The sequence below is a fragment of the Paramormyrops kingsleyae genome, chromosome 1 (genome assembly GCF_048594095.1).
Source record: "Paramormyrops kingsleyae isolate MSU_618 chromosome 1, PKINGS_0.4, whole genome shotgun sequence".
Classification (NCBI taxonomy): Eukaryota; Metazoa; Chordata; class Actinopteri; order Osteoglossiformes; family Mormyridae; genus Paramormyrops; species Paramormyrops kingsleyae.
Window position 1 is genome coordinate 74,022,265 of NC_132797.1, and position 26,154 is coordinate 74,048,418.

At 43.3% G+C, this 26,154-nt stretch overlaps 1 protein-coding gene across 10 annotated transcripts; it reads right to left on the reverse strand.

The window, feature by feature from the left end:
- Positions 1–61: 61 nt before the first annotated feature.
- Positions 62–24,892, reverse strand: abi3bpa (ABI family, member 3 (NESH) binding protein a). 10 transcript variants are annotated; one of them, XM_023800950.2, is made up of 24 exons: positions 24,667–24,891; positions 19,944–20,123; positions 18,069–18,137; positions 17,454–17,586; positions 15,698–15,879; positions 15,115–15,167; positions 14,060–14,099; positions 13,262–13,339; positions 13,006–13,080; positions 11,612–11,779; positions 11,174–11,251; positions 9,259–9,447; positions 8,507–8,563; positions 7,173–7,256; positions 5,747–5,818; positions 5,062–5,187; positions 4,736–4,825; positions 4,213–4,422; positions 3,603–3,708; positions 2,875–2,954; positions 2,429–2,458; positions 1,603–1,761; positions 1,330–1,452; positions 62–620 (listed from the first exon to the last, which is right to left on the reverse strand). In XM_023800950.2, exons 1-24 carry the CDS (start codon positions 24,854–24,856, stop codon positions 505–507), a joined length of 2,688 nt encoding a protein of 895 aa, XP_023656718.1. In that variant the 5' UTR covers positions 24,857–24,891; the 3' UTR covers positions 62–504. The 10 variants fall into 10 exon arrangements, with proteins under 10 accessions (XP_023656718.1, XP_023656720.1, XP_023656719.1 ...); XM_023800952.2 differs by lacking the exon at positions 13,006–13,080 and having other exon boundaries at positions 24,667–24,892; XM_023800951.2 differs by lacking the exon at positions 8,507–8,563.
- Between the last annotated feature and the right edge of the window lie 1,262 nt (positions 24,893–26,154).

A 26,154-nucleotide genomic window follows, 5' to 3' on the forward strand; every position in this document is an offset into this window, starting at 1 on the left:
ACCGTAAGCAGGAGAAGAAGTACATCAGGTAAGAGGTACGTTATCTGCCAGCCAACCCCCATCCCCCCCCCCCCCCCCCCCATATTTGTTCTCTCTCATCCCCTTAAGTACTGTACCTCACAACCCCACTGGCTAAAGCATAATTAACACTTAATTACATCCTTTAGATAAATAACAATATACAAGATTTGAACAGTTTCAGGGAGCCAGCTTCCCAGTGTTTTGTACAACTGATCTACTCTGTCGTTTCATAATTCCTGTGAAGTTATTGCTTTGCTTTTCTGTCCTTTTCTCGTTTGTCCCATTTGATAAATACCGACAATGACTAAGCAGGCGTAACATATTACAGGTGCCCTCAAGTCATTTCTGTATGCATTTTGTAACTAGGCAGGGTGGGTGTGGCTATCGCTGTGGCATTCTGGGACACTTCCTGGGGAAAGTCCCACCCACCCCGTGCCTGACGAGGCCTCTTCAGTGGCTCATCCTTAGACACCTTCTATCTTCTCACCACTTCCCAGGTATTGGCGTCCCGCACTCGTACCATGCCACATAGCTGATGTGGGAGTTTCCTCCTATCTGGCCAAAGTGGACGGGTTCCTGTCTCACCGCTCGGTAGTACCCTGGGGGGCGGGAGGGTGATTAGGCTGAGGAAGCTGGGATGTACGACTTCGCCCCCCATCCCGTTTGTCTAAACCAACCACTATGGCTTTAACAGTCATTTCTTCCATTACTCATTTGCATCAAATGTAGGGTGACCAGGTAATCCCTGCCATTGGGGACACTTCTAGCTACTTCAGGTTTTACAAACTATTTAAAAACTCCTGTTCTTGGCTACGTAGCTTATTTCTTGTGTTTTGACTGGTTTGTTTCCTTGATTGAAAGACTCATCTAGCTGTTTCATAATAAAATTAGCAGCACATGCCATTATAGGAGACTGACCAATCAGCACACAGCAACAACTCAGTGCTTAATTGAAATGCAGGTCCTTTTAATTGAAATGGTAGTTTATAAACCCTGTCCTAGCTCAAAGTGACATCCCTGTCATGGATTATCTGGTCACCCTAATTAACTGTCTAAATCCATGTACAAAGTCTATAAAATGGACAATAAATAGGACTATTACAGCCCCATTCCATGCGGGGCTGTAATTTTACGGATCTGTGGTTTGTATTTTAATGCAAATGATGTATGTTTTTAGTGTCAGTGTTGTCTGCAGATGAAGAGGTCTCATCGTACTTCATGCAGAGGTGAGTTTCAGTTTTTGAGGGCAGTGATTAGGTACGAAGCACCAATGCAGTGTGATAGAAGAACTCCGTCAAACAGTAGTACCTGGTCGTGGGGGAAGCTGGTCTGCCAGAAGCTGGCTTCCTGTCCTCCCATCAAGGAAGGAGTCCACAAATTGGCAATGGTCCTCACCATGGCCTGTCTGGTCACCAATGTTGTAGAATTTTCCTACAAGGAGAACGATGATGATCCTTAATCATGAGGAGAACATGCAAACTCCATATAGATGGAGACCCATAACATCCATAGAGATGTTATGGGTCTAGATCTGCTGTGCAGGAAGTTGCCTCCTAAACAGAGTGGAGGACATAGGCTCACCATTAAGGGAGTCACTCAGGTAGATTTTGTATCGCAAGGAATTGCAAAGCTGGATGCCGACAAACTTGCGATACCAGGTCCTCTTCACGTACTGCTTCCCATTGCACTCAGAGTAGGAGTCCGACTTGAAGGGAAACTGAGTCCAGATGGCGTCTTTACCTGCAGGATAGGGTGGAGGAGAAAGTAATGACTGAAGGAACAATTAATGAATAACACAAGTGAAATACTCATCTCACGTTTGTTCATAATTAATGAATCGTGACAAATCTTTTATCTCAAGTAGCGACTATATTTATTCATGATTTCTACTTCAGTAGTAACTGAGTTACTACTAAGGCTTTTGTACCCCCTAAAGTAAAGTGTTACCGAATGTTCTATACAATTGCATCCCTGAATTCGGAGGCTTATAAAAAATATCCTATCTCTGCTAATCTATTAAGCTATTTTCTATTTAAGCTGTTTCCGTGCACTTGTAAATTTCAAGAATTGGCTGCAAGGGCTAAAAATAATGCTTTCTTCCTTGAAAGGAGAGAGAACGTAAGAATGTGCTTGACAAAATATAAGAACACTGTCCCAGTTTACATAGTAACGCGCTGTGCAGTAACTGCCCGTGCAGTACAGGATAGAGTAGTATAAGAACGCTGTCTTGTGCTGGTCCTGTGTCAGTGTTTGGCCTGGCCTGCTCTCAGGTCTGGAAGAAGTGAACTCATAACACCGGGGAGTTCTCTCCTTGGACGGTGGATCATCGACCAGCTGTGTTCCAGCCAGAAAAGCTTATGCTCGCCATTAATCCCGACCCAATCAGAGGCTGCCAGGAGGGACTCACCTGAAACATTCTCGCTCACTCGAGGGTCCGCTGAGGTGTGCAAAAAGAGAGCAGACAAAGGCATTACCCATTTACACACTGTTGCAGTCCTTTAGATCGAAATTGCAAGACAAATTTGACAGGGCTATGGAGACTCTGCTTTTTACTGTGCAAATCTGCAACTGTTCATTGGCGTTAGCCCCCTGCAGGTCTTAGGCTACAAAAGTGACTAGGATGTGTGTAGTTGGATCCCCTTTCTGGATGTGTGGAGGTAGGCCTCAGGCGGTTGGGTTCTGGATGTATGGAGGTAGGCCTCAGGCAGTTGGGTTCTGGATGTGTGGAGGTAGGCCTCAGGCGGTTGGATTCTGGATGTGTGGGGGTAGGCCTCAGGCGGTTGGGTTCTGGATGTGTGGAGGTAGGCCTCAGGTGGTTGGGTTCAGTTTCGACGCGTTGCAGTGGCTGTGTACCTGACTCTGTGTTGAATGACACCGGCTCAGTAGTTGGGCCTTCTCCAAGTTCATTCTTTGGTTTTACTTTGAACTCATAGCTATAAAGAAACAAGGGGAGGTTAATTTATTTTTATGTTTAGTTAAAAAAAAAAAAGACAGCACATACAATGTCTGCATCCCATCTCCAAAGTAGTGACATCTGATATTTTTATTCTTCAGACAATCTCCAGTCATGGCCATACACCTTCTGTAATGACTTTTCCATGTGAAATGGTGAGACGTTGCAGTGGCCTCAGATCGAGGAAACCCTGGTTTATATTGTGTCTGACAAGCAGTGCCAGATGTTCAGCCCCATTACTGAAGCAGTGTTCCACCCCCATTCACCCAGGCCCTACTCTGCGGTGAGGGATTCTCCATCAGAAAACCACAGGATTCGACAGAAATCACTGTGAAAACAAATGACTTTGATTTTGAAAATAGGAGTTTCCAAAGGAAATATTTATGTCATATTGAGTAATGACAGGAAGAAATAACGTAAATAACAGGAATTTTCTGCTGCTAGAGAATGTTATGTTGAATCGTAATCGACTGCATGCACACTCAATAACGGCGGCTTACTTGATACCCTCCAGTCTAATAGAATTATTCCAATCAGCAAAACACCACTGAGTTTGTCTGCCGTTCCAGCACAATACTATGGTGGCTCATAATTAAGGCTCTACGTTCTTAAAAACGGCAGACGGTACCTTCTTTCTGGCCTGAGGTTCTCCACAGCTGTGTGCGTTTGATTGGTGGTCAGTATGGAGACTTCCTCACCTTCTGGACCTTTTGTCGTGGAGATTACTTCATACTCTGTCAGAAGAGAACATTGCATAACCTGGTTTGATGCTCTGCTTGTATTGTGCATTTCAGAGTGCTATTAGTGCAATTATAGGTAACACTTTATTTGATGATGCACAAATAATGTAATATGCTATTATTTATGTAATAATTAGCCACAAAAAAAGTATTAGGCACATAGTGGTTATGTTCATTCATCATTAATGAATCATGACGCATCTTTTGTCTCAAGCAATTACTGTATTTGTTACTATATTTGTTAATTCTGTAAACCTTTGTGAACAACTGAAAGAATGAGTAATGAAGGACACATTATATTGATCTCATGTTTGTTCATCATTAATGAATCGTGACGCATCTTTTCTCATGTACCTACTATATTTGATCATGATTTGTACCTCAATAGTAACTGAGTTACTAATAAGTATTTGTGCCCCGTCAAGTAAAGTGTTACCTAATTATACATTTGAATGAATTGTGCAAAACTATAATTCATGGCCCCACCCAGCCACACACCTGTGGTCTCATTGTCCGTTTTATCCCAGTCCAAGATGATAAAGGATGGGCATCCCTCCACCGTCACCACTGTGAGGTTAGAAGGTGCCATCTTGGGGGGGCCAGTGACGTTCTGCTCCCCTCCCTCCTCGTCTGAGAAGTGGCTGAGGGAGGTGGTAATGGAGCAGGGTTCATCCTGCTTCTTGTCCGTCTTGTAGATCACATGAGGAGCTGCAGCCAGATTAGTTACCTTAAGAGACCATGCAGTGTCCCTCCAAAGCTCATAAAAGTGTAAACGATTTGTCAACAGAAGAAGTATGACAGCCTATCAGCTGGCTCTAATGTAGCATGATTGGTTTATCATATGAGGATGACAGTCTCCCTGCCAGAACTGTACAATAAAACCCAATGGTCTAAAGTAAATCTGCAAATAAAGCAAGTGTCTGAAGCAGCTTCCAATGTTTCAAGCAAGTAAGAGTTGGAAAATCCTCTGATAAAACAAGGTTCAAACCACTCGTGAAAAACAGAGTGTGGAGTACTTTACCCACAAAGCGTTTCTTCCCCATTGCATCCACCTCTGAGATGGGCCGGTTGCTGAACACGGGGGAGTTGTCTCGAATGTCAAACTGGCTACCTGTGAGAGCAAGAAATGGTCCAAAACTACAAATCTTTTCAACGATCAAGAGCTCAAAATACTGTCCAGAATGACTACTTGTTGTGCTAGTGCTTACAGCCAGGAGTCCCCAGGTCCCACATGTCTATAGGCCTTGCTCCACCTCCAAAGGTCAAACCTACGTTCCCTACCTTCCCACACAGCTACCTAGTGGACAATATTCCATTTCTCACTATAGTCCAACTATGCAGTTGTACCATTAGACGCTGGAGCAACCGGTGTTGTTGTTCTATGCTCCTGCTTGGTGGGCTTTGGCGTGGCAGGAGGTAAGTTTGGCTTCGGGAATGCAGACATGTCTGTTTGCTTCAGGTCGGTGGCCTTTCCTGAAAGGGATTGACAGAATACCATTAGAGGTGCCGCTTGTCAACATCTCTATCATCTAAACTAGCCTAGGGATTGGTGTTCAGAAATCCTCAGAATGGTTACAATGAGCAAATGTTACAAGAATTGAGTCTGTTTTACTAAAATAAACGTTTTACAGATTGCAACTACATATGAGGAAGAAGTGGGAGTTGGTTTGACCCACCAAGCAGAATATTGACCCTTTGGTACCTCGGGCATGAATAAAGAACAGCCGCAAGAAGGCCATTTCATAAATGTGCGATGATCTACAGTATATGGAGTGGTGATAAGCACTTGGAAAACATTATGCAACACAAAAATTGAACAGTATCTACAGCATTGCAGGATTTTTTTCTACTCTATTTTTACTACTATCTCTCTGCTTAACCAGCATTTATGGTATTATTGGATTTCAGGTGAGACATCCTCCAGTGTAATATTAAGTCACTCTTGGAACTATCAAATTACAAACAGTGTCCTTGACCACCACGTCTGTATACACAGCCTTCACAGAGAACTGGGGTCCTCCTCAGCACTTACCCTTATCTCCAGGCTTTCCAACCTGGTTGATCTTCTTGTTGCCTGGGACAGTGTTGCTCTGTGAAGAAGATCCTGGAAAATGGAGCCAAATATGCACCGTTAGTAATCGAAGTGACAGTGAGCAACCACTGACCCATGTAGAAGTGATTCTTTGCTTGTGGAAGCGTAGAACATCTTTTACATAAAACTGTAAACAATACAGATTGCTGTCAAGACAAAAGCGGGGGGAGAGCTAACAGGCCAATGCCCAGATCTCCATAAATGTAACATTCTGAAAGTCTGGTAGGAAACACAAGTAGAAGAAAGGGATTCTGAATTTTTAAGTTTTAAAAAGAGTCATGGCAAATTGGACTTGGTTTAGCCAGCAGGTTATCACAGCATAACCTAATCACTACTTCACCGATATTATCTTTACCAGCAGAAACATAAGTTAACCAATAGGAATCAGTCCCGAGTATTTGAGTCATGACATTAATATGACACGGCCAAGCAATGAATCAAATCACCAGACTTTTCAGTAAAAAGCTGTTATAAGCTCATTGAGCTAAAGTCCAATTAAACAACTCCTCTGACTTTTAGAGGAACACTATGCACTGAACTGTAGTCGTCTAAAATGCTTCAGTCCACAGATGAAGTGAAATCCTGAACAAGTCACCTGGGAAGAATCAAAACAATCAAGCGAAAACATGTCTGTGTGTATCTGTTCTTTTCCAAGTACATTTTTATAACTCAGTAAAAAAAAAAAAACTTTTTACTATACAAAATAAACACTTTATTAAATTGGTCATAATTTATATCTTGGAATAGTCATTTATAAGGCTTAGCGTTTTCAAAAACTCTATTTGGCATTGCAAAATTTTGATTACCAAAGAGAACCTTTGCTTAATAAAACTTCACTCATTTTCTTTCATAACAAAACCAACACAAGATATTTCATTGAGAGGGGAAAGAGTAGAGAGCAGTAAATGCTTGGGTCTCCACTTTTCTGTCTCACTTTTATGTTCAGATCTCACCAGCTGAACAAATACACGTACTAAATATGTAATAATTCAACATTAAGTAATTTAACAATCTAAACCTGGTGATCATTGCATTGCCAAGAAGATGAAGAGGATGTAATTCTTGGGGTGAGACTGGGGGAAAAAAACAAGTACAAAAATTTGAATGCAAAAGCTGGAAAAAAAAATAAATGCGATATATAGTTAATGTCAAAAAGCATCATACTTTCTGTGCGAAAGTACTGTCCAAAGACTACCAAGAGCCTTTGGTAGTGGTGACAGCTGAATGGAAAAAGGGTGATGGTTTTAATGGGAGGCTAAATATTAACTGGCAGCATGTTAACATGCAGGCAATGACTAAAGGATGGAATTCAAAATGCGCATGGGGCTGGCTGAATGGGAAGCTGGCCATCTGCACAAGACTTTACCATAGCGTGGATCGCCACTCGAAGGCCTTGATTGGCCAATACCATCACGGACCCCAGGCTTTATGTCTTCCAGGGAGTTGTTTGCTGTGGGGAAAGTTCTGGTGTTAAAACCAGGGGGCTGGGTATTCAAGAAGTGCATGACGTACGATGAGACCAGTCACATAGTCAGCATTATTCTTTTAATTTCAGTTTGTATAATTTCAGATCAAATGCTTGGATGACAGACTGGGCAATTAAGCAATGGGGAAAATCAGCCTGCAAAACTGTCAATCACCATATGTTCCCAGTCACAGACTTCAATACCCACGTCCTGTTGGTTACTTTACTGGTACCCATTCAGTTCCACCAGCCAGTGAATGGTGCCTATTAATTTACCATCCAGTGTGTTAAATACACTGAACCCAAAAAACTGGCAAAACTGGAGACTTTTTCCATGTTAAATATACTGGCACGTAGCCAAAGTAAAGTTTTTTTCTCTCTGATTTTAATTCAGACAAAAGCACTTTTCCAAAGCATATAACATCTGTTTCTTAAAAGCAGTTTACTGTAAACATGTGCAAAAATTTACACAGCAAGCATAGAAGACAGACTAAGACGTATACTCAGACAGACTGGAAATTTCACACAGATGGACGAGAACCCAACACTATTTTACCATGGATGTAGGTAGCTCATGCTTGATGTGCAGGACGGGACAAACGTGCAAATACGCATGCGCCTGGTGGTCCTTAACGTAAGGCCACGGAATACAGAATACAAGTCAGAGGAATGAAGTAGATCTAGGGCACAGTCAATCCTGATGAACTGCTGACCAGAATAATTTGACTGATTAGCCTTGAGCCTGGCAACTAGATTGTCAAATAGCCCAGTTAACATAGCTGGGCATGAGAGGATTATGTGTAAATTGTCTTGTATTGCACTGGCTGAAGGCTTACGAAACCGTCAGTTTCTGCTCCTGAACATGACCCAGGACTAAATCCACAGCACTCAGAATATTCAAACGCCAAGCGCCGATCAGAAAGCCTTTGCTGATGGCTTCTCTGCCGTCGGCGTGGGGTCTGATTGCAGGTGACTGCCGAAAACCATCTAGTGATGGCTAGAAGTTTGTTGTGCCCTACAACAAGTCTGCGGAAGCTTGCATAGACATCTCACATCTGGGCAGCACAAAACACATGGGTCACACGGTCACGGATGGAGGGCGACACACACAAACAAGCACATGACATGGGCGGACTTCAGCATCAACAACGATGCCCTGCAAGAATGGAACAAAGGCGTGTATCTACAAAGTAGTTAATGAGCAAGAGAGACAAAGTAGTATTCAACTAGATTACCCAATTGCAATCCGGACCATATGGGAAGAGAGAATCCTTTAAGGTGTTCACCATTAACTGTTGAGGGAAAACATGAAAATCCCATGTGTCAGCCAAAATATAGTGGGTCAACATCACTATACACCTCACTGATGGAAAATCACTCATTCAGAATGAATGTGAGATCTCTACAAAAGAAATTTTTGAATGATTTAGAGCGCTCAATTAGATAGGAAATTCTCCTGCTAAGCATATTTGGGACACATACAACTAACTGTGGACCAATACGGAAAAGCTTATTGTGCTGATTTATGTACATGGTGGACTATGTTGGTGGAAATAACTTTAAAAACCTAATGTTTCGGCAGTTTCTCCGAAAGGGCTGAGCAAGGAGGACATTATTAGCAAGCTGTAGCCAATAGACAAGAAGGGGATCGGACAGTTTAGCTGCACTGAGATTGCAAAGGTAGTACCAGAGAACAGTGGAAGAAACATATTAACACACGTATCCACATGATCTGTGGAAAGAGAGTGGGCTCTTGAGCCATTACAGTATGTCAACTTGAGGTAGTTCACTGAAGGAATGAAAGAAGCCAGGCTTTGCAGCTGAATTTTAGACCAGTCTGGAGAGAAACAGAGGACGCTGTCTTTGAGGATAGCAAAGAAAGCACAGAGTGCTTATGCTGAGGACTGGAAGACAACACTGGTTCACTGTTAGGAAGGAAAACAGAGGTGGCGAGGCGGCTGGTTAGGGGTAAGAGAGATTCCATTACCCCCGTGTGTCATCACGGTCTGGGAAGAATTAGTCGACCTGGGTGGGAAATGTTGCCTCATGTTGTTAGAGGCCGAGAAAAGAACAGCACTGTCTCGTGACGTTGTCAGGTTTCTGGCTGCCATGGTAACAGCTGAGTTCTGAGGGACAAGTGCTGTGGACGAGGTCAAGTTTCTCCGCGCATTTGTACCTGGATGAACAAAGAGAACAGCAGGTGTGGGTTATGGGGACTCAGAGAGGTGCATTAAATAGGCTTCGACTACAGGTATGGCTGAACCCAAATGAGAGTACCCTGGCATCCAGGATGGTTTTGGGCCTAATGGCTGGGTTTTTTCTTAAATCCCTTCATTTGTTTTAATTAGTTTTATGGGCTGAAGCCTTTAAAAGTGATTAAAATTCCAAAATCAAAAGGCCTCTTGATAGTCTAATAAACTATCGGAGTACAAGGTGCTCAAGGTATCTCAAACACTTGTTAAAGTCACAAGTGACCTACTTACTCCAGTTACCGAGTGCAACAAAAAAGACATCTGGCATATGCATCACTGAGATGCAGGTGCAGGTTAGCTGGTTAATAGAACTAACCCAAAGAGTAGTCACAGTGACACAGAACTGTGGAGTCATGTCCGTAGACAGCAAGCAGAAAAAACGGAACTCAAAGCAACAGGAGGCCTTTCCCACTGCAAGAACTTTTTCTGGAACAGGAACTTCTGTCATGTTCCCACCGCAATGTAGTTCCTGGGTGGTGGTCCCTGAATTTATTTTGTTCAACCAGGAACTATTGAAGTGGGCTAACTTGGAAGTTACACAGAAGTGCGGGGAGCAGAGATGGAGATAGTGGAGCAAAAACTGAGCAGATGAAATTATTTTTGTACCAATTTGTAAAATTTGGCTGATACCAAAATATTTTTGTGCAATATTGCCGATACTGAGCGTCGGGGGGATGAGGTGGGATGAGTCGGCGGTGAAACTTGCCAGTGGAATAATGTTCCATAATTTTTTTTTATTATGTGGAAAGTGAAAGATCGATCTACTGGCCATATTTTATGATGAATTAAAAACATGTTGCATGCCATAAAAAAACTGTATTGCGGGCCAGCACTTCGAGACCTTTTTTAAGTAGAATTGCCATCCATCCCGTATTTTACGAGATTGCCCCGTATTGTAAAATAAAATGCTGTGTCTCGTTTTTAATCAATATGGGACATGATTTGTCCCGTATTTTTGCACCTCTCAATCGACCCCCCACTCCCCCACCCCCACTAACTAGCAAATGACTAATAAAACAACTTATTCTTCCTCCATTTATTTGGGGTGGCATTGTAGTTTCCTCACTTATAAGATTATGTCATCATGTTTCACCTACAAAGTTTTTCGTCTCGTATGCTTACTTAGCATAACGGTCACAGTTCCTGTTGTGCGGTGGGAACACGACACATGACAGTGGCCAGGAAATACAAAAGTTCCCAGTCCAGATAGCCCAGGAACTCAGAACCAGGAACCAGGTTCCTGATGAGCTTCAGTGGGAAAGCACCTATGGGTGACTAGTAGTAATGGACAAAATTAACCATGAACCATTTCCTTTATTTTTTGACCCCACTAGGTGGTGCTGTTGATTTGCTTTTTGACATGCTTTGTGCCCTTTCTTGATCAGAGAGCACTATCTAGTGGAGTTAAAAAAAATACAGCAAATGGTTCATGAAGCATCGTTTTGTCCATCACAAGTGACTACACTGGGAATTTTATGGTTTTATGGGTGTGGGTAATGGGGAGGTGGTTGAATGAAACACGGAAGTCACACCTATGAGAGGGGGGAAGATAAATTCAACAATTAACACAGAGAGTAATGCAGCAGCTGGATGAGCCTAGTGAGGACAGAAGAAACAGTCAGGTGATGAATGTGATGACATCACCATTACCCCAGCCATCATCATGTGGTGGCTCGTAGGTGGGGGTGGACGTGAGCAGAGAGAGTCCTTCCCAAGACTCGCCAACAGCTGTGTGAGAGACAGAGCTTTTATGTGTCTGAGGTAGATAGAGACAAAACACGGGGAGGCTTCTTCCAAGTCTTCGCACATGGCCCCCATAGACTTGCAGGACAACAGTATACATCAGGGTTATTCAACTCACGGTCCTCGAGGTCCGAGCACTGCTGGTTTTCCAGCCTTCCTTTACCTGTCAGTCAGGTGTGAAGCCTCTGACCAATCAGAATCAGTAATTATTAAACAACTACCTGGGAGAACTGAAAACACGGCCTGGATTTGGAATCGAGGTCCAGAGTTGAAGAACCCTGGTATACATGGTCGGGGCACAAAATGAGGGAGAAAAATATATGTACATATTTTGGGGGCATTTACCAGAAGGGTTGTAGAACTTCCGAGTGGGACGGGGTACTCTGGGCTGGGCTCGCCCCTGGTGATTTGGAAAGGGAGTTGGGACATGTGCAGTGGAGCTGCGGAGGAGATTCGTGGTAGGAGGAGCTCCCCCTGACTGCTGTGACACGTTTGTAACTGAACTTGCCCTTCCTGGGTGAGATAAAGAGAGAGGAGCAGTGACTGGCGGATCCACACTGGCGTCCGACTCTGAATCACTCGGAGGACCAGATTTGGTAGCACCTGGACTTTTACCATAACAAATCAACAACTGAGACTGTTCAGTTGTTTTGCTTCTTTTTCTGGACTTTGATGTCTGTGATATAATTCAAATCAATTGTAATAGTCATTCTTTAGATAGAATTTAGGAATTCAGAAAAGAATCTGCATTAGTGTCGTCAAAGTTTTCTGGATCTCAGTAGCACCTCCTGGAGAATACAAATTCTTTCAGTGCATGCAATGGTGACATGCAAACCCAGCACTGCCACGGGCTGAAAGCACATCTCTGCAAACAAAAACCATGAATGGAAGAATATTCAGGTGAACAGGAGGAAGGAAGTGAAGGAAGGAGGAAGGAAGTGAGAGATGTACCACAGGAGGGCACAGAAGAACTGAGAAGTACTCCTGCTTTTAGTAGTAAGTAATAGTAAGGTGGAAGTAACTCATTACGAGTGAAGTGCGTACTGGATCATTATTAGGATCTGTAATAAGCATTAATTTATCCCATTTTCACCATATAGAAAAATGATCTGTGGTTCTTGGGAATTGACCTCATCAGTCATTTGTACAAGAGTTCAGATAGAGAGTGAAACCACTCATAAACTAAACAGAAGAAAGTACTGGCAAGGGGAAAAGCCCCCACCATCTCAGACACAGGGTGCATGAGGCGAAAAAACTAGCAGTAACTGTGATTGGGACATGGGGACGTAGACACTGGACAAGAACGGTGATGTGAGTGCGACACAGTGGAATGAGCGATGGAGGCAGGACTTATGGTGGCTACAGCAGGAACAAGCAACATCCCCTCGAGGCGCCAGAGGCAGCGACTTTCCGGGCAATCGCGTGAGCAAGACGCAAAAGAGAAACTCCATGCACAAACCTCAAAGGGTCGGAGCCAGACCACTTCGTCACCCAGTGTCGCTTACTTATACCGGCAATTCCTTGATGGTCCTCTCATACCAGTATGAGACTCCTCTCATACCATCATTGAGGATCTTGGACTTTCTATGGACTCATGGCATGCCAGCATGCGGCCAATACAAGAGCAGAGGGCCCCCGCCTCCCCCCCCCCCCACCCCCGCCCCCCCAGCAGCAATGCAACGAGAGGAGCCAAGCACTGACCAACTGGGAAGACAAAAAAAAAAGTGTCTCTCTGTTACCAGGTGTCAACTGAACCCAGTGAGGCAGAGTGGTTCTTGGGATGGGGGATGTTTCCAGACGGCCTGAAGGTAGCACTGCAGAAAAATAATGTAGGCTTTCAAAAACTCAGAATAACTAAAATAAAGCAGGGGAAGCACATTGGATGGATAGCCGCGTTGTACCCATCTGGAAAAGGACTAGGAGCTGGGCTCAGTAGTAACAGAGGGATTCAGAAGGTCACACATGGCTGACGCAAAGAGCCACACTCAAGTTTACCATAGGAGGTCTTTGGAGTGCTGGGAAATCCATTCCTCACTGGGGCTGTTTCTGTGTGCAGTGTCCCGTTCTGCAGGCCTAAGGGGCGGAGGGAGGTCAAATCGTAAAAATGACCTGCAGCTCTTCCCATCTCGCAGTATGGCAAACTTCATTCAGGTGCACAGCAACTGTGATTCATTACAGGAGAATCAAATTCGGCTCCGCTACTATTGGTAATGCTTTACTTGATGGGGCTCAAATAATAGTATTATGCTATTACTTTTCTATTAATTAACCACAAACAAAGTATTAGTTAAAACTGATCTCATGTTTGTTCATCTTTTATCTCAAGCAGTTACTATATTTGTCACTATATCTGTTAATTCTGTAAATCTTTGTGAACTACTGAAGGAACTACTGAAGGAACAAGTACTGAATAACACAAGTGAAATACTGATCATTAATGAATCGACACATCTTTTATCTCATAGCTGCTATATTCATTTATGATTTGTACTTTGTACTGAATATTTGTGCCCCATCAAGTGTTACCCCAATATCTCTACCATTTACTTCATACGAGAAACCAAAAATCTTAAATATGTAGCCGCTTCGCAATGCTATTCTTCGGTATGCCAGTAACATACTCATTTCACTACTCTTCAGTATGCCAATAACATACTCATTTCATGCTACAGAATCCAGATCTCCATATACACTATAACAGTACATGTATCATGTATTCATACGTAATAAGTCCAGTTATTTTAATGTATATAATAAAGGTTTATTAGGATCTGAAAACAGTTTAAACCTCACCATTAGGGGATAAGTGTTCATGGGTTCCAGTCACTGGCTTCTAAAAAGTGAATTGAAATGAATTTTCAGTTAGAAATCCACACATTTCCTGTGTCATGTCAAGTGCTTAAATTTTACCCCGTGTAATTATAATCCGCGCTGTCATCAGTGCCCTGCACTTCCAGCGCCCTGCGGTGTTACTTGACCAAAACGGAGGGATCTCTTGAGCCCCATCTTTCCCCAGGAGTATCGCATGCTACGGCCTGCCTTCCAGTTTGAATTTCCCTCAGAAGGTGCCAGAATGTCTGTCACTGTGCTGTAGCCTGGTAGCTAAGGAAGGGGCGCTTAGCGTAGCGTAGCTGCTAAGAAGGATTAGCCTCTGGTTATAGCTGAACATCACGCAGAGTGTTTAGCAAGTGCGACTCAGGAGCACCTGGAACCTAAGGAGCTGTATCTAAATATCTGGGGCATCGGATCCAAGGGATGCAACCCTGAAGCAAAACACCATCTTGCACCCAGATGCGTAAATAAATTGCGAAAATGATACAGTATCCACTTTGCAAGAAGAACTGAATCCAATATGGGCTCAAGCGAAGATGAAGCTTAAGACACGCTGCAGTTGGGTCGTGACTCGTCTGACCCTGCCCTGCAGTTGGGCCGTGACTCGTCTGACCCTGCCCTGCAGTTGGGTCGTGACTCGTCTGACCCTGCCTTACCCGCCTGTGTGATGGACAGCAAAAAGCATCTCCAGGAGGGGAAGAGGATAGAACAGGGTGGGGGGGGGGGCACTGAAGGAAAACAGATGTTAGATTGCCCTGGGCTTCCTCCCATTGGCCTACTTGCCTCTGGCACGCTTAGTTGTTTCTCACTGGGGACGCAGGGCGGAAAAAAAAGAATGGAAGGAAAGACAAAAAAAGAGGCAGTCGTGCTCACAAAATATAAAAACGGCAAAGCAAGATATTGTGGAGCTTTTAAAGGCAGCTGCCTGTGGAAACAATCAGGGGTTTGAAAGCGAGATGGACCCCGTTCTCTGTCTTCTAGTAAAGAAGCCACCAGTGACCCAGAGGGATTCGTACCACCGGCTTCATGTTGGAGACCCTCGGCTTGAAGGGCTTCGGCACGCCTTTGTCTGAAAGACATAACGTGGCAACAAGAGAAAAGGCGTTAAAGCCTGAGCTGTCAATCGCTTATTCTTTGCACACAACTTTACGAGGGGGAATATTGGAGTTAATTGCACACAAAGCAACCTACACGTGTCCCCATCACGCTCGGCATGTGGCCGGGCTCTGCTCCTGCCAAGGGTGGCTAGCATTGGTGGTATGCATATGGAAAGCCTGCATGCTGGCCGAGCAGAACGGCAATCTGCTGTAGCACTTAAAATAGTGACGCAAAAACTGATTTTAGTGGCAGGCAGTATTTTTCAAAATAAAAGTTTGCACATGCTGTTGTGTTCCTCAAAGATTTATTAAGACCACATGTTTGGTGTGATACTTAATGCTTTTACCCTCGGACCGGCAAGGAGAGGACTGTATGCTAAATACGACAATACAAGGAAATTGATTAGGTTAACAGTGGAGGTTATGGCTGTGATTTGGCCAAGGACAGCATGTTTCTTCCCCATTGACGTAGGTAAGAATCATTACAAGCAATATACTGTACCATCTACGCCGGTATTGTGAAGGACGGACTTGCTCCAGGTGCCCATACGCTCATTCTTGCTGGGCCGAACGCCAAACTCGTACGGCGTGTTGGGCTTTAGGTTGTCAATGACCGTATTGCTGGTGGGGCAAGTCTGATAATTCCACTTCCTGTTCCTCTCCCTGTACCGGACAGTGTAGTACCTGTACAAAACAAAAATAGCCAACGTAGTTTACAGAAATCTCTTTACGTCTTAGTTGTCCAAAACTTTTGTCCAAAACAACATGAATGTGGAATAATTTACTACATCACAGGCTGATAAATCTCGCAGCAACACAGTCACCCGGTCGGTCAATGTCAGCTGATCAGGTTTCATTCGTTTTTTTTTTTTTATTTTGTTTTTAGTTTTCAGGCATTCAGTAACGCTCACGGCAGTAGCCAGGCAATAAACTGCGGCAGCTGACGTTAGGCATTCAGCGTCAAAGGCTTAGAGGACACTTTGAGAGTTGGCTTAGGTCAAGCTTTCCGACAGCTTTTCCAACAGAGGGAGGAGAAGGAGCTCGAAGTCAAAGTGGAAAAGTGTGCAGCAGCGGCCGAGTCCCACTGGCTCTCACTCTGCTTACACACCTGCAAGCTCCACCCAAGATCCTCCCCTTTATGTCATTTTCACAGCACCATAGTCTGTTGTCATTCACACTCATGATGCCATCTACAATATCCATCAAAATCAGCACCTTTGCCCATTTACATTTATATACAAGTCTGTAATTTTTTATTGGACTAAAGTAGGTTTTCCTCAGGCTTCTGCAGCTAGACCTTTCCTAGCACCTGGGTGCCTGTATCACAAAGCCACATTTCTTGCTTAGCCGGATAACTTGTAGGATTTAAGGTACCCCAGTATACTTGACTTTATCTTTGTTCAATTACATTTAGCCCAGACTACCTTAAATCCAAAAAGTTATCCAGCTATGCAGAAAATCCTGATTCGTGATACAGGTACCTGAACTTTAAAACCTGATGCTTGTCAAAGGAACCATTTGGGGCATATAAGTAACTTTCAGCGTGACCGTTTATTCTGGAAGCAACTTTTACAGGAACATGTTTTCTTCCAGAAACGTAGAACAAAGCTCAAAGTATTAACAGACTGCAATGGCTTACTATTAAATTCCAAGTCTGGCCGGCAGTGCCATCGATTTCTGGTTTACTGATGGTAGGAGGGCTAATATGGTATACTGGGGTTCCTTGGCAAACTGTACTACTACTGATATTATTAGTCACTAGCATGAAGGTGACCATTACATTATTTTCATAAAAAGATAAATACATTTCATTCATTACACCCCTAGTGGTTGCTTAAACATAACCGCTAGTCTCGTGCTGGGCTGCATTCAAACCACACTGGACATTTTCCTGTGAACCACTTTCAGTATGTGACGGATAGGGTGGCTGATGGAATGTCCTCCTGCAAGCCCAAAGGATCAAATTCATATTTCCAGGTATGATCCCGAAGTCCTACTACACGACCTAGAGTTTAAACATGACTCTCCTCTGTCAAGTTTGTAGCAAATATGTTGGATCACGTCTTCACAGGAGATGCATCAAAACTGGAACACTCTTCAGTTCCTGAGAGACCAAGAATTAAAATCTGAGGGAAATCCCTCTCCGCATCTACCTGTCAGCTCCTTGGATTTGGACCCTGAGATTTTGAGGACATGATTCATAGCAGAGGGCTGTGAGCAGTTACTAGACATATTCCTGGCCATATTTTTCTACTCACCCATCCTCCAGACAATCGTTCATTGCGCTTCCATCGTAGGGCGTCTTCAGTAAGGTTCCCCAGGAGAGCAGCACGGACGTGGGGGACACCGTACCGATCACCAGGTGAAGGGGCTTATCCAGGTTCATTTTTCCTAAGCAGTTGTGGAAGTTGTGGAAGTCAAGTTTTGCTTTGATATGTACAGCAGAAGACACTCATCAAGAACCAAATTAATCTTGATGATACAGATAATTATTTAAACTGTTTATACATTGATTTGGTAGCACTGTACTTGACAGGGCACAAATATTATTGTAAAAAATCTCAGTTACTACTGGAGCACAAATCATGAACAAATATAGTAGATATATGAGATAAAAGATGGATCAAGATTCATTAATGATGAACAGACGTGAGATCAGTATTTAACTTGTGTCATTCATTACTAATTCTTTCAGTAGTTCACAAAGGTTTACAGAATTAACAGATATAGTAAGAAATACTGCTTGATAAAATGTGTCATGATTCATTAATGATGAATCAACATGAGATCAGTATGTAACTAAGACTGTTCACTTAATACATAAGTAATAACATAATACTATACATAAAATGAAGTGTTACCATGTATCTTACCTGAGCACTGCTTCTTCACGGCATTGGTGGCAATAGGCTGCACTGCAATCAGATACTTGGGTTCTGCATCTAATTGAATACAATTGAAAGGTCAAGTTGCGTTATTTACCCCAGGGAGCGCAGTGTCATGACAAAGCCAGGGCAGCCAAACTGACTCTGTGCAGATTCTTTGAGTACAAGTGAGCCAAGGCCACCTCAGAAACTGGCCACAAAAGGAGAAAATATCAGGAAAGGCACATGATTGCAGATTATGACTGGGGAAACAGCACACACCCAGCCGTTTGAGCAAATGAAGTTAACTAAATATATGTAAGCTGACAAATGCATAATACTGTATGTGTACCGGCCCACAGATCAGAACATGAGGCACTGGGGATCCCCATTTGCCAACGAAACCCGATGCGGCCAGAATGTGGGAAAAAACAAAAGGGTAACATCAGGAGACTGCAGTAGAAGCGATGAGGTCTCCCAGCTGCTGGGCTCAACAGCGCCGGACGACGCCAAGGCAAGAGTCCGGGGAAGCCAGAGCCAGGCGGGATCATGACACAGCACTTATATTAGAGGCTCAACCAGCCGTCATCAATTATCAATCTGAAATAAGGGCCTAGATGAAAAAGGGTGGGGACACAGGCCACAAATTTAAGGGATGACCTCAGCAGAAGTGAAATATAACAGCATATGAGCTCCTGTGATCTTCTAATGGATGAAATCCTGGTCCAGAACCATGTTTAACACTCAATGCATCAGTGACATTTGGCTCAACTTTTTACCACAAAGAACTGAACCTCAAAGGAAAACTAAGAAAATTTTGAAATCACTACATGAAATACAAGTACTGGTGCAAACATAGCCAAAACCTGCTCCATGTGATGGGACAATGAATAGCAGTAATTATTAAACAGATAACTGAGCGCTCTCGCCCAACACAAGCTTCTCCTGAAGGGTAAATCATCAGCCAAGTTATGGCGATAAGGGAGGATGTCAGAAGATTTATGTTTCATCTGAGGCTTGTCAGGAGACTACAGAGCTTGCAGAACTGGCTTCCTGACCCCAAATATGCACATATGGGACATACCATCTCGACTTCAATTTAGGGGTGATTCACTGCTTGTGATTTATTCAAAAGTGTTAATGGACATTCAAAATTCACAGCCAGGATTTTAAAAGCTTCCTTCGACGCCGCCATTTGCTAAAAGAAAATGTTTGCCTTGAGCTTGTGTGTTTTCATGGGTATTTAGCCTGCAGGTTGCTGGCCAAACTCAATGAATTTATAGTATTTGGATAGAAGGCTAATCACTTCTTTGAAAGATACTCCAGGGAAGTTCTCTCAGTGACTAATTAACAGCTGTGGCACGGAACCGGTAAATCATCAAGATATCATAACATAAACAGCACAAATGGCTTTGCTTCTGTGGCATGTCATGTTTTACCGATAAAAAGTAATTATCTGTGATATTCCTTAAAAAACATCATTAGCTTTTAGCTACTTCAATGATTTTGATAGCTTGCCAAAACCTGCTTGGAAAGTGAGTTTTTAAAGTGATAAACCTAATCAGCCCAAAATAATCAACCCAGAGCACATTTTGGAATACTCTGCCAGTTAACCCTTTCGTGGCTCCTGTTGCCTGCGAGAAAATGTGGTGGATCGTTTTAGCAGAATTGCTTGAAAAAGTAATGTGAGAGGAATGCACAGCTTGGCTAACCCCATAAACCCCGCATGTTCACATATACTGCTGTTCGTTTACTACAAAATGCTTCTGGAAAGAGCAAAAAAACAAGATTCGCGTTTAAAATGGGCATTGCGTTTAAAAGTGCCGTGAGCAATTAGCAGTCATCTCGCATCATCCGGTGTGCGAGGCCATGCGATTGGCTCACCCATCTCCGACTCGTACGGCTCCCCGTCTCTGGGCAGCTCGATGTACTGCCGCGAGAACATGGTGCTCCCGTAGCCCAGGATGTAGCCCTCCAGCTTCATGTCAGGACTGGGCCGCACGAACTTCAGCACGATGGTGTCTCCGGTCGCATTGATGCGCACTTTCATGTTCTGTCTCCTCACTGAGCAAGACACAGATGGAAAAGGACACCAAGGAGCAGAGTTTGTAAGCATTTAACCTGTCACAAGAATTCAGGGGTATTCACATATTCAAAAGCCACCTCATTCTAATAGCATAAGAAAGAGGGTATGCTGGGTACTAATATCTTCCTACTTCATTGCATATACGTTACTGAACAGTAATAGCTAATGGAATTACAATTATGGGCAAATGACTGAATTAACTATTGATTAACCGGTTTTATTTAATACCATGAAGCAGTTGAGTTAACAGGAGGACATTATTGCTCCTACAGTACAGCTACTGTATCATCTGTTGCCATGGAAGCTGGATCACCATCCGCAATGCCTTCTGATCTTAGATAAGTGCTGCCATTTTCTTGCCAGACTACCAGACAGGAGAGGCAGGAAAAGGTGACTTAATTTTCAGAACTAATGCTCCTGGAGACATCGTTCAACACTTCAAAAGCATTTAAAGATGGTTTCCTGGATTCCAGGCATGAAGTTCAACTTGGTAAACAAGACAGAGAAAGGCAGCAAGCATTGTTTAACTGTACCTTTTAGAGAAACACACAAAGCAGTAAGGGGTTGTTATGGAACTATGCTATACAGATTAAGATTAATACTCCATTGATCTTTGCTCCAACATGACAAGTGGATAGCTTAGATATATTCATATTAATCATGCTATTCCTTGATGTCAAGGCTGTCTCCATTTCCCACCAACTTCCATATGGATATAGTTCCCGGACCTTCCACTTGGAACACTCCGAAGTCGTATACTGCAGGACCTGACTGACAGCAAAATAAAATTTGACTTCAAGACAAAGACTAAATGAGAGCCAATGCTGAAATAATCTTGGATTGACAGTCGTAGCAAATGCAGCTCAAATCGAACAGAGGTGAAGAAAAACACATGGCTTGTCTTCAACATTTTTTCCACATGAAAACAGCCAAACATATGTGCTGCTGCCTCCTCTCTGTTCCATACCCCAATAATTCAGAAATCGAGAGACCACTGGAATGAAAACAGTCACACAGACGGGCACACACAAACACTTTCCAGAGCATTGTTTTTGAAATGTGCTTTCAGACATGGATGTCAGATTAACAATGGCAGTATTATGCTTCATACAGCATCAGTAATTCTGCTTGAGAGTTTTTAGGAATAACAAGACAGATTAAAAAAAAAGGAGTGTAGATAATTGCTGGAGACCTTTGGCAAACCCAGAGCCATCTGAAACAAAGCCCACCACATAAACATCGTCCAGAATTTTGTCTTGTCCGCTTATATTGGGATATTTCATGTTAAGAACAGAATGATGATGCATGATCGGCATCTCAGTGATCAGGTACCTGAGGTGAAGTTGTGCCCAGACCTGGAGATACATTAATCCCTGTCAAGATCCAGCTATTCAAAGGTTTAACGTGGAGCTGACCTACTTATGGTGAGACAGCTGGGGTCACAGGGCCACGGTGTGAAAAATATGGCCACAAGGAATAGGAAGCCAGGTGGACAGATTACACTAAACGTATTCCTGGCTTGTCCTGCCCCCCTCACAGTCTGAAATGTTTATATGCACATAACGATTGTGACAAATGTAATGGGTTTGTTACCATTCAGATTGACTTGGGAGTATTCAACCACTGAAAATAGAGAGTATTGTTGAAGGCATCCAAATCTCCCCAGGGTCTATCCACACACATTCATAACACTGCTTCATTTATTCAGTTTGACTGGCTCTAATCATTTCCCATCGAAGAGCCAGACAAAATACGGCGCGTTCCCTAAAATTTGGGCAGCTATCTCAGTTATGATTTTCTCAGCCCAGTCTAAATGACCCTACATCACCATTTAATCGAAGCTTACAGGACTGGTACGTTTGGACTGGTCAGCATGGGCCAGAGACCAAACTCAACCGAAAGGAAAACAAATAAATAAATGTACGAGGGAAAAGAAAACCATTCATTCAGATCGGGCCGTGCACTCACCGTCTTGAAGGAGTCAGAATGAAACATCTAAGGGTTATATGTGTGGTCTAGTGCATGCTGGGTGAACAAGCAACTGTGAAACAGCACAATGAAACAATATTTCAGCTAGTAGTGGATGTGAGGTTAGCAAGTGCATTGGCTTGACTGTGGAAACATTGTTGTTACAATTTTAGCACAAACTGTATACCGAACACTTACACAATCTTGCCTTCCAGCAGCAATTAATAATTGGTAATTTTATGAAAGAAAATACATTCAGAATTTTACCTTTAACTATTCTGACAAATGAAGAGGCAAGTGTGTTTTGGCCAAACCATGCATCCAACATGCCAGAAACAACGGCCAATCAAATCAACTGGTCAGTTTCTGAATTTGGCAACCTGCTGTGCTCTTGGAAAGCCTCTGTATGTTTATGCGAGATACCTCCAGTGTACAATCATTACTTGTACTGACAAATTTTACATGGAAATAAGAGATATCCTCAACCACGGACACCAAAAATATTTCTGCTGAGGTCAGTCACACTCAGCAAACCGTGCTGAACTCAAGCTGAAGTTGGACCACAGAACTGAGCCAAACCTTAATTCAATGCTCCCAATTTCAAGCTGAATGTACTGACAACAAGTTAGAGTCACAACAGCAGAGAACTAACAGTTCCTGGCTTCATGGAGAACATATATTGTCACCATTACCACTGGGCTACCTGATTACTTGTGTAACCTCCTCTGTCGCATTTCAAACCCCGTCTACATAGAGGTCAATGAAAAGTGATGGATTCTAACCACACCAACCAGCAGCAGACATACTGGACCGCCAAACTTAAGGAGCATATCTTCTGAACTGTTACACTGAGCATGTCTGGTACCACTTTACATTAACGGCACTTTCATAATGCATTCATAATACGTTCATAGAGCATTCATAAGCAGCATGTAAGTATGCCTTAACATACTTTACCAGTTTTAACATACTTTAATATCAAACATTATATAATTATACAAATATAATATATATTTTTTTATTATGTATATTAAAGATGCTAAGGTATACTTGCGTGTTGCTTATGAATGCTCTATGAATGCATTATCAATGCATTATCAAGGTACAGTTACTGTAAAGCTTTACCACATGTTTTGCACTGTTATGCTGCTGTATTGGTGATAAACACACCCATGAAACCATGGTCCATGTGCCATTCATTGCATATTTACATCATAGTCAGAAATTAAATCAGTTTCATTATAGTGTTCATCATGAGTCAATGACAACTTCTGTTCACCTACTTCGACCCAGGAAAAAAGTCCAATTACTGCGCAGCCACGCTGGTACAGAAGGGCTCCTGTTCTCCCTTGGATGGAGCAGAGACCTGACAGAACGATGGGATAACAATTCCCAGAACCCATGGTAATCAACCCCCTAGACCCGGCTGTCACTGAGAAGAAGTGCATGGGTTAGGATAGGAGGGGGGAACGCAGCCAAAATGCACATCTGTGACAACATGGATCTGAGGAAACAGAGGCAGCTACAGCTGCCTACTGGGTGAGAGCGACTGAAGGAATATGCACAGAAAGGGGTTCAGGACCTGGGAGGAACCTGAAACCTCTCTGTTCTCATTATACTACAACCAGCTTCAACATAGAACTTCTCAGTAAAGTAACGAAGGAGCCAATCAGGGCTCCGGAATGACAGCTTGGCCAATGTAATTTCAGATGGCTTGTGATGCTTGTGTCTTTTCCTTGTTAGGGATTTTAATCGCAGAACAATACATCTCTACACTTTTGTTCACATTTCGAGGTTAGAGGTAAAAAAAAACCCATAAGAATACAAACACATTAAGTACTTCTGGGGAACTTAAAAGACACCGTTTGTTTCAGAAAAACCCAAAAGGTTTTATATGCCATTTAGCATTCTATACAGCTCAACATCTGTGAGGTTGTAGTTCTGCCTGCACTCTGCTAAGCTGCCACAGCTCCCCCTTATTGGGAACATGGACTGTAACATCTGCTTATAATTACGAGGTGTTTCTCTATCAAAGGGAGTGGTACTTCATACACCAAACTGCAAAATCCCACTTTTGATCATATTCTACTTCAACACTAACGGTATAAGAGACATTACAGACTTGTCCATGTCACTGAAATTACCAAAGTACCTCAATGTCTTTCAAAAACATGCATTTTTGTTACAATTGATTGTGAATCTAATCGGTACGAAGTGCATCACACCTGACATTCACAAGACAAGCCAAAAAGTGAAAAGGGCAAAGCCCGATCTCCTCTCTAGCCGCATGCCCAGAATCCTGCGCAGGATCGAAGCTGAGGTTACCAAGGAGACAGAATTACAGTGCAAAGCGTTCTGGAGCTTTCCATCACGGCATCTCTCAGACTATTTACATCACTGCAGGTACTGAAGGCAGTGCAAACAAAAATGTGTTACAAACATGACGCCGAAAACAAAGAGCATGGCAATAAAAGAAATTCAGCCCATTTTTGGAGAAAATATGCACGTAATTATAATAGTTGTTTTTGTGATTATTTGTTCTGAATGACTTGCCTCTGATTTGCTGCGCATGGCTGAAGCTGATCAGTAGAATCCCAGCAAGAAGCAGGTATAGAGGTCTTGGAAGCATGGTGCCTTTGGACCTTCTCAGCACGGGACACTTCAGTGAGGCGGGATCTCGCTCTGGAGCTGATCGGATCGCGAATGACTGTGAAGTGATGTCGACAGGGAGTCCGAGCAGCATGTATACCAGGGCAGGGAGGGAGGGGACTACTTAATGTAACACCTCCAAACATTAACACATTGCAGAGGGACAGTTTTAACCCCCCAGCCCTCCTCAACCCACCCACCCCCCCCCCTTCTGCTCTGCAGTATTTTCCCTCACTTCTCAGCTCAAAACGCCACTGACTTCCCTTCCTCTGCTCCCCATTGCCTCCGCTGGGGCTCCTTTCATCTTCAGCTGTGGTCCCCCAGCTGGTGGACGGCCTCTGTGTCCCAATACCCTGGCCCTACATCACCATTAAAGCTCTATGGCTTCACCAGTTGATCCCAATACACCACGATAGCTGGTCTGCGATTCCGAAAGCACTAATTATTATAGAGCTGATCTGTAAAACTGCATATCTGCGATTTGCAAGGCGAGTAATACTTTCCATTATCTCAAGTTTGAGCTGTAATACTGTGACGTACTACAAGGCTGGTCGAGAATACTGCTCTATTTTAATACTGCAATGCAAGCACTACCTCCCACACATAAGATAACAACCAATCGGTACAGTGAAGACAACTATAACTGGACCACAATCTACAAACGCTATTGGTCAATTCAGAATTCACATTCCCTATAAGCAGGCCTGCCTCTACATCCAGGTAATTCTGCTAGAGGACACAGTCCAAGATGCTGGTGGTTGTGGATTGGGATCATCCCCTAATGTTAAAGGGGGAGCAAAGATACCAAAAAGTGGTCCAGAGTCCCTGCTGGCATCAATGATGTCAGTGGAGATGGAAACAATATATATTCAAAATGCTACAATGACACAACTGGACAAACTGCAATAATAACAACGGGACACAATAGTTTTGACATAGTGGAAAACTGGATAGCAGCCCATGGATGGTAAATGATATAAGATTCTGGTAAAAGTCCATGTATTAATCTGGCTCAGCCTGCGGCACAACAGTATACATTTCATTCAGACGTGCAGCCCTGTCTGCACACACAAGCCCTTGCCAAGGCGACTTGGCATTTCTCCTTGCTCAGCTGAGCCTCAGAGGCTGTGGACGACACGGGAATGAGTTTGCACGTTCTCGCAAGGCAAAGATCAACTAACCAGGTGCAGACTTCAGCCTGCCAGCAGAACAGCCCTTCCAGCATACAAGAACGAAGAGTCAACGGCGGAGTTCCTCACACGTGAATACGGGAAATAACTGTGTGTGTGTGTCTGGGTTTGCATAGATCACATTTGGGGACCAAAATGTCCCCAAAGTGCGGTAAAACCTGAAACTTCCTTACTTTTAGGGACACTTCTTCAGGTCCCCTTT

Bases quoted from the DNA above. Each gene is read 5' to 3' on its own strand.
- abi3bpa (XM_023800950.2), bottom strand. From the start codon at position 24,856: ATGCTGCTCGGACTCCCTGTCGACATCACTTCACAGTCATTCGCGATC. The intron at 13,081-13,261 runs GTAAACTTGAGT...ATTTTTCTGCAG, and splicing joins CACTCCAAAGACCTCCTATG to TGCTACCTTCAGGCCGTCTG. The intron at 7,257-8,506 runs GTAATCTAGTTG...CTTTCCCCACAG, and splicing joins ATGGTCCGGATTGCAATTGG to CAAACAACTCCCTGGAAGAC.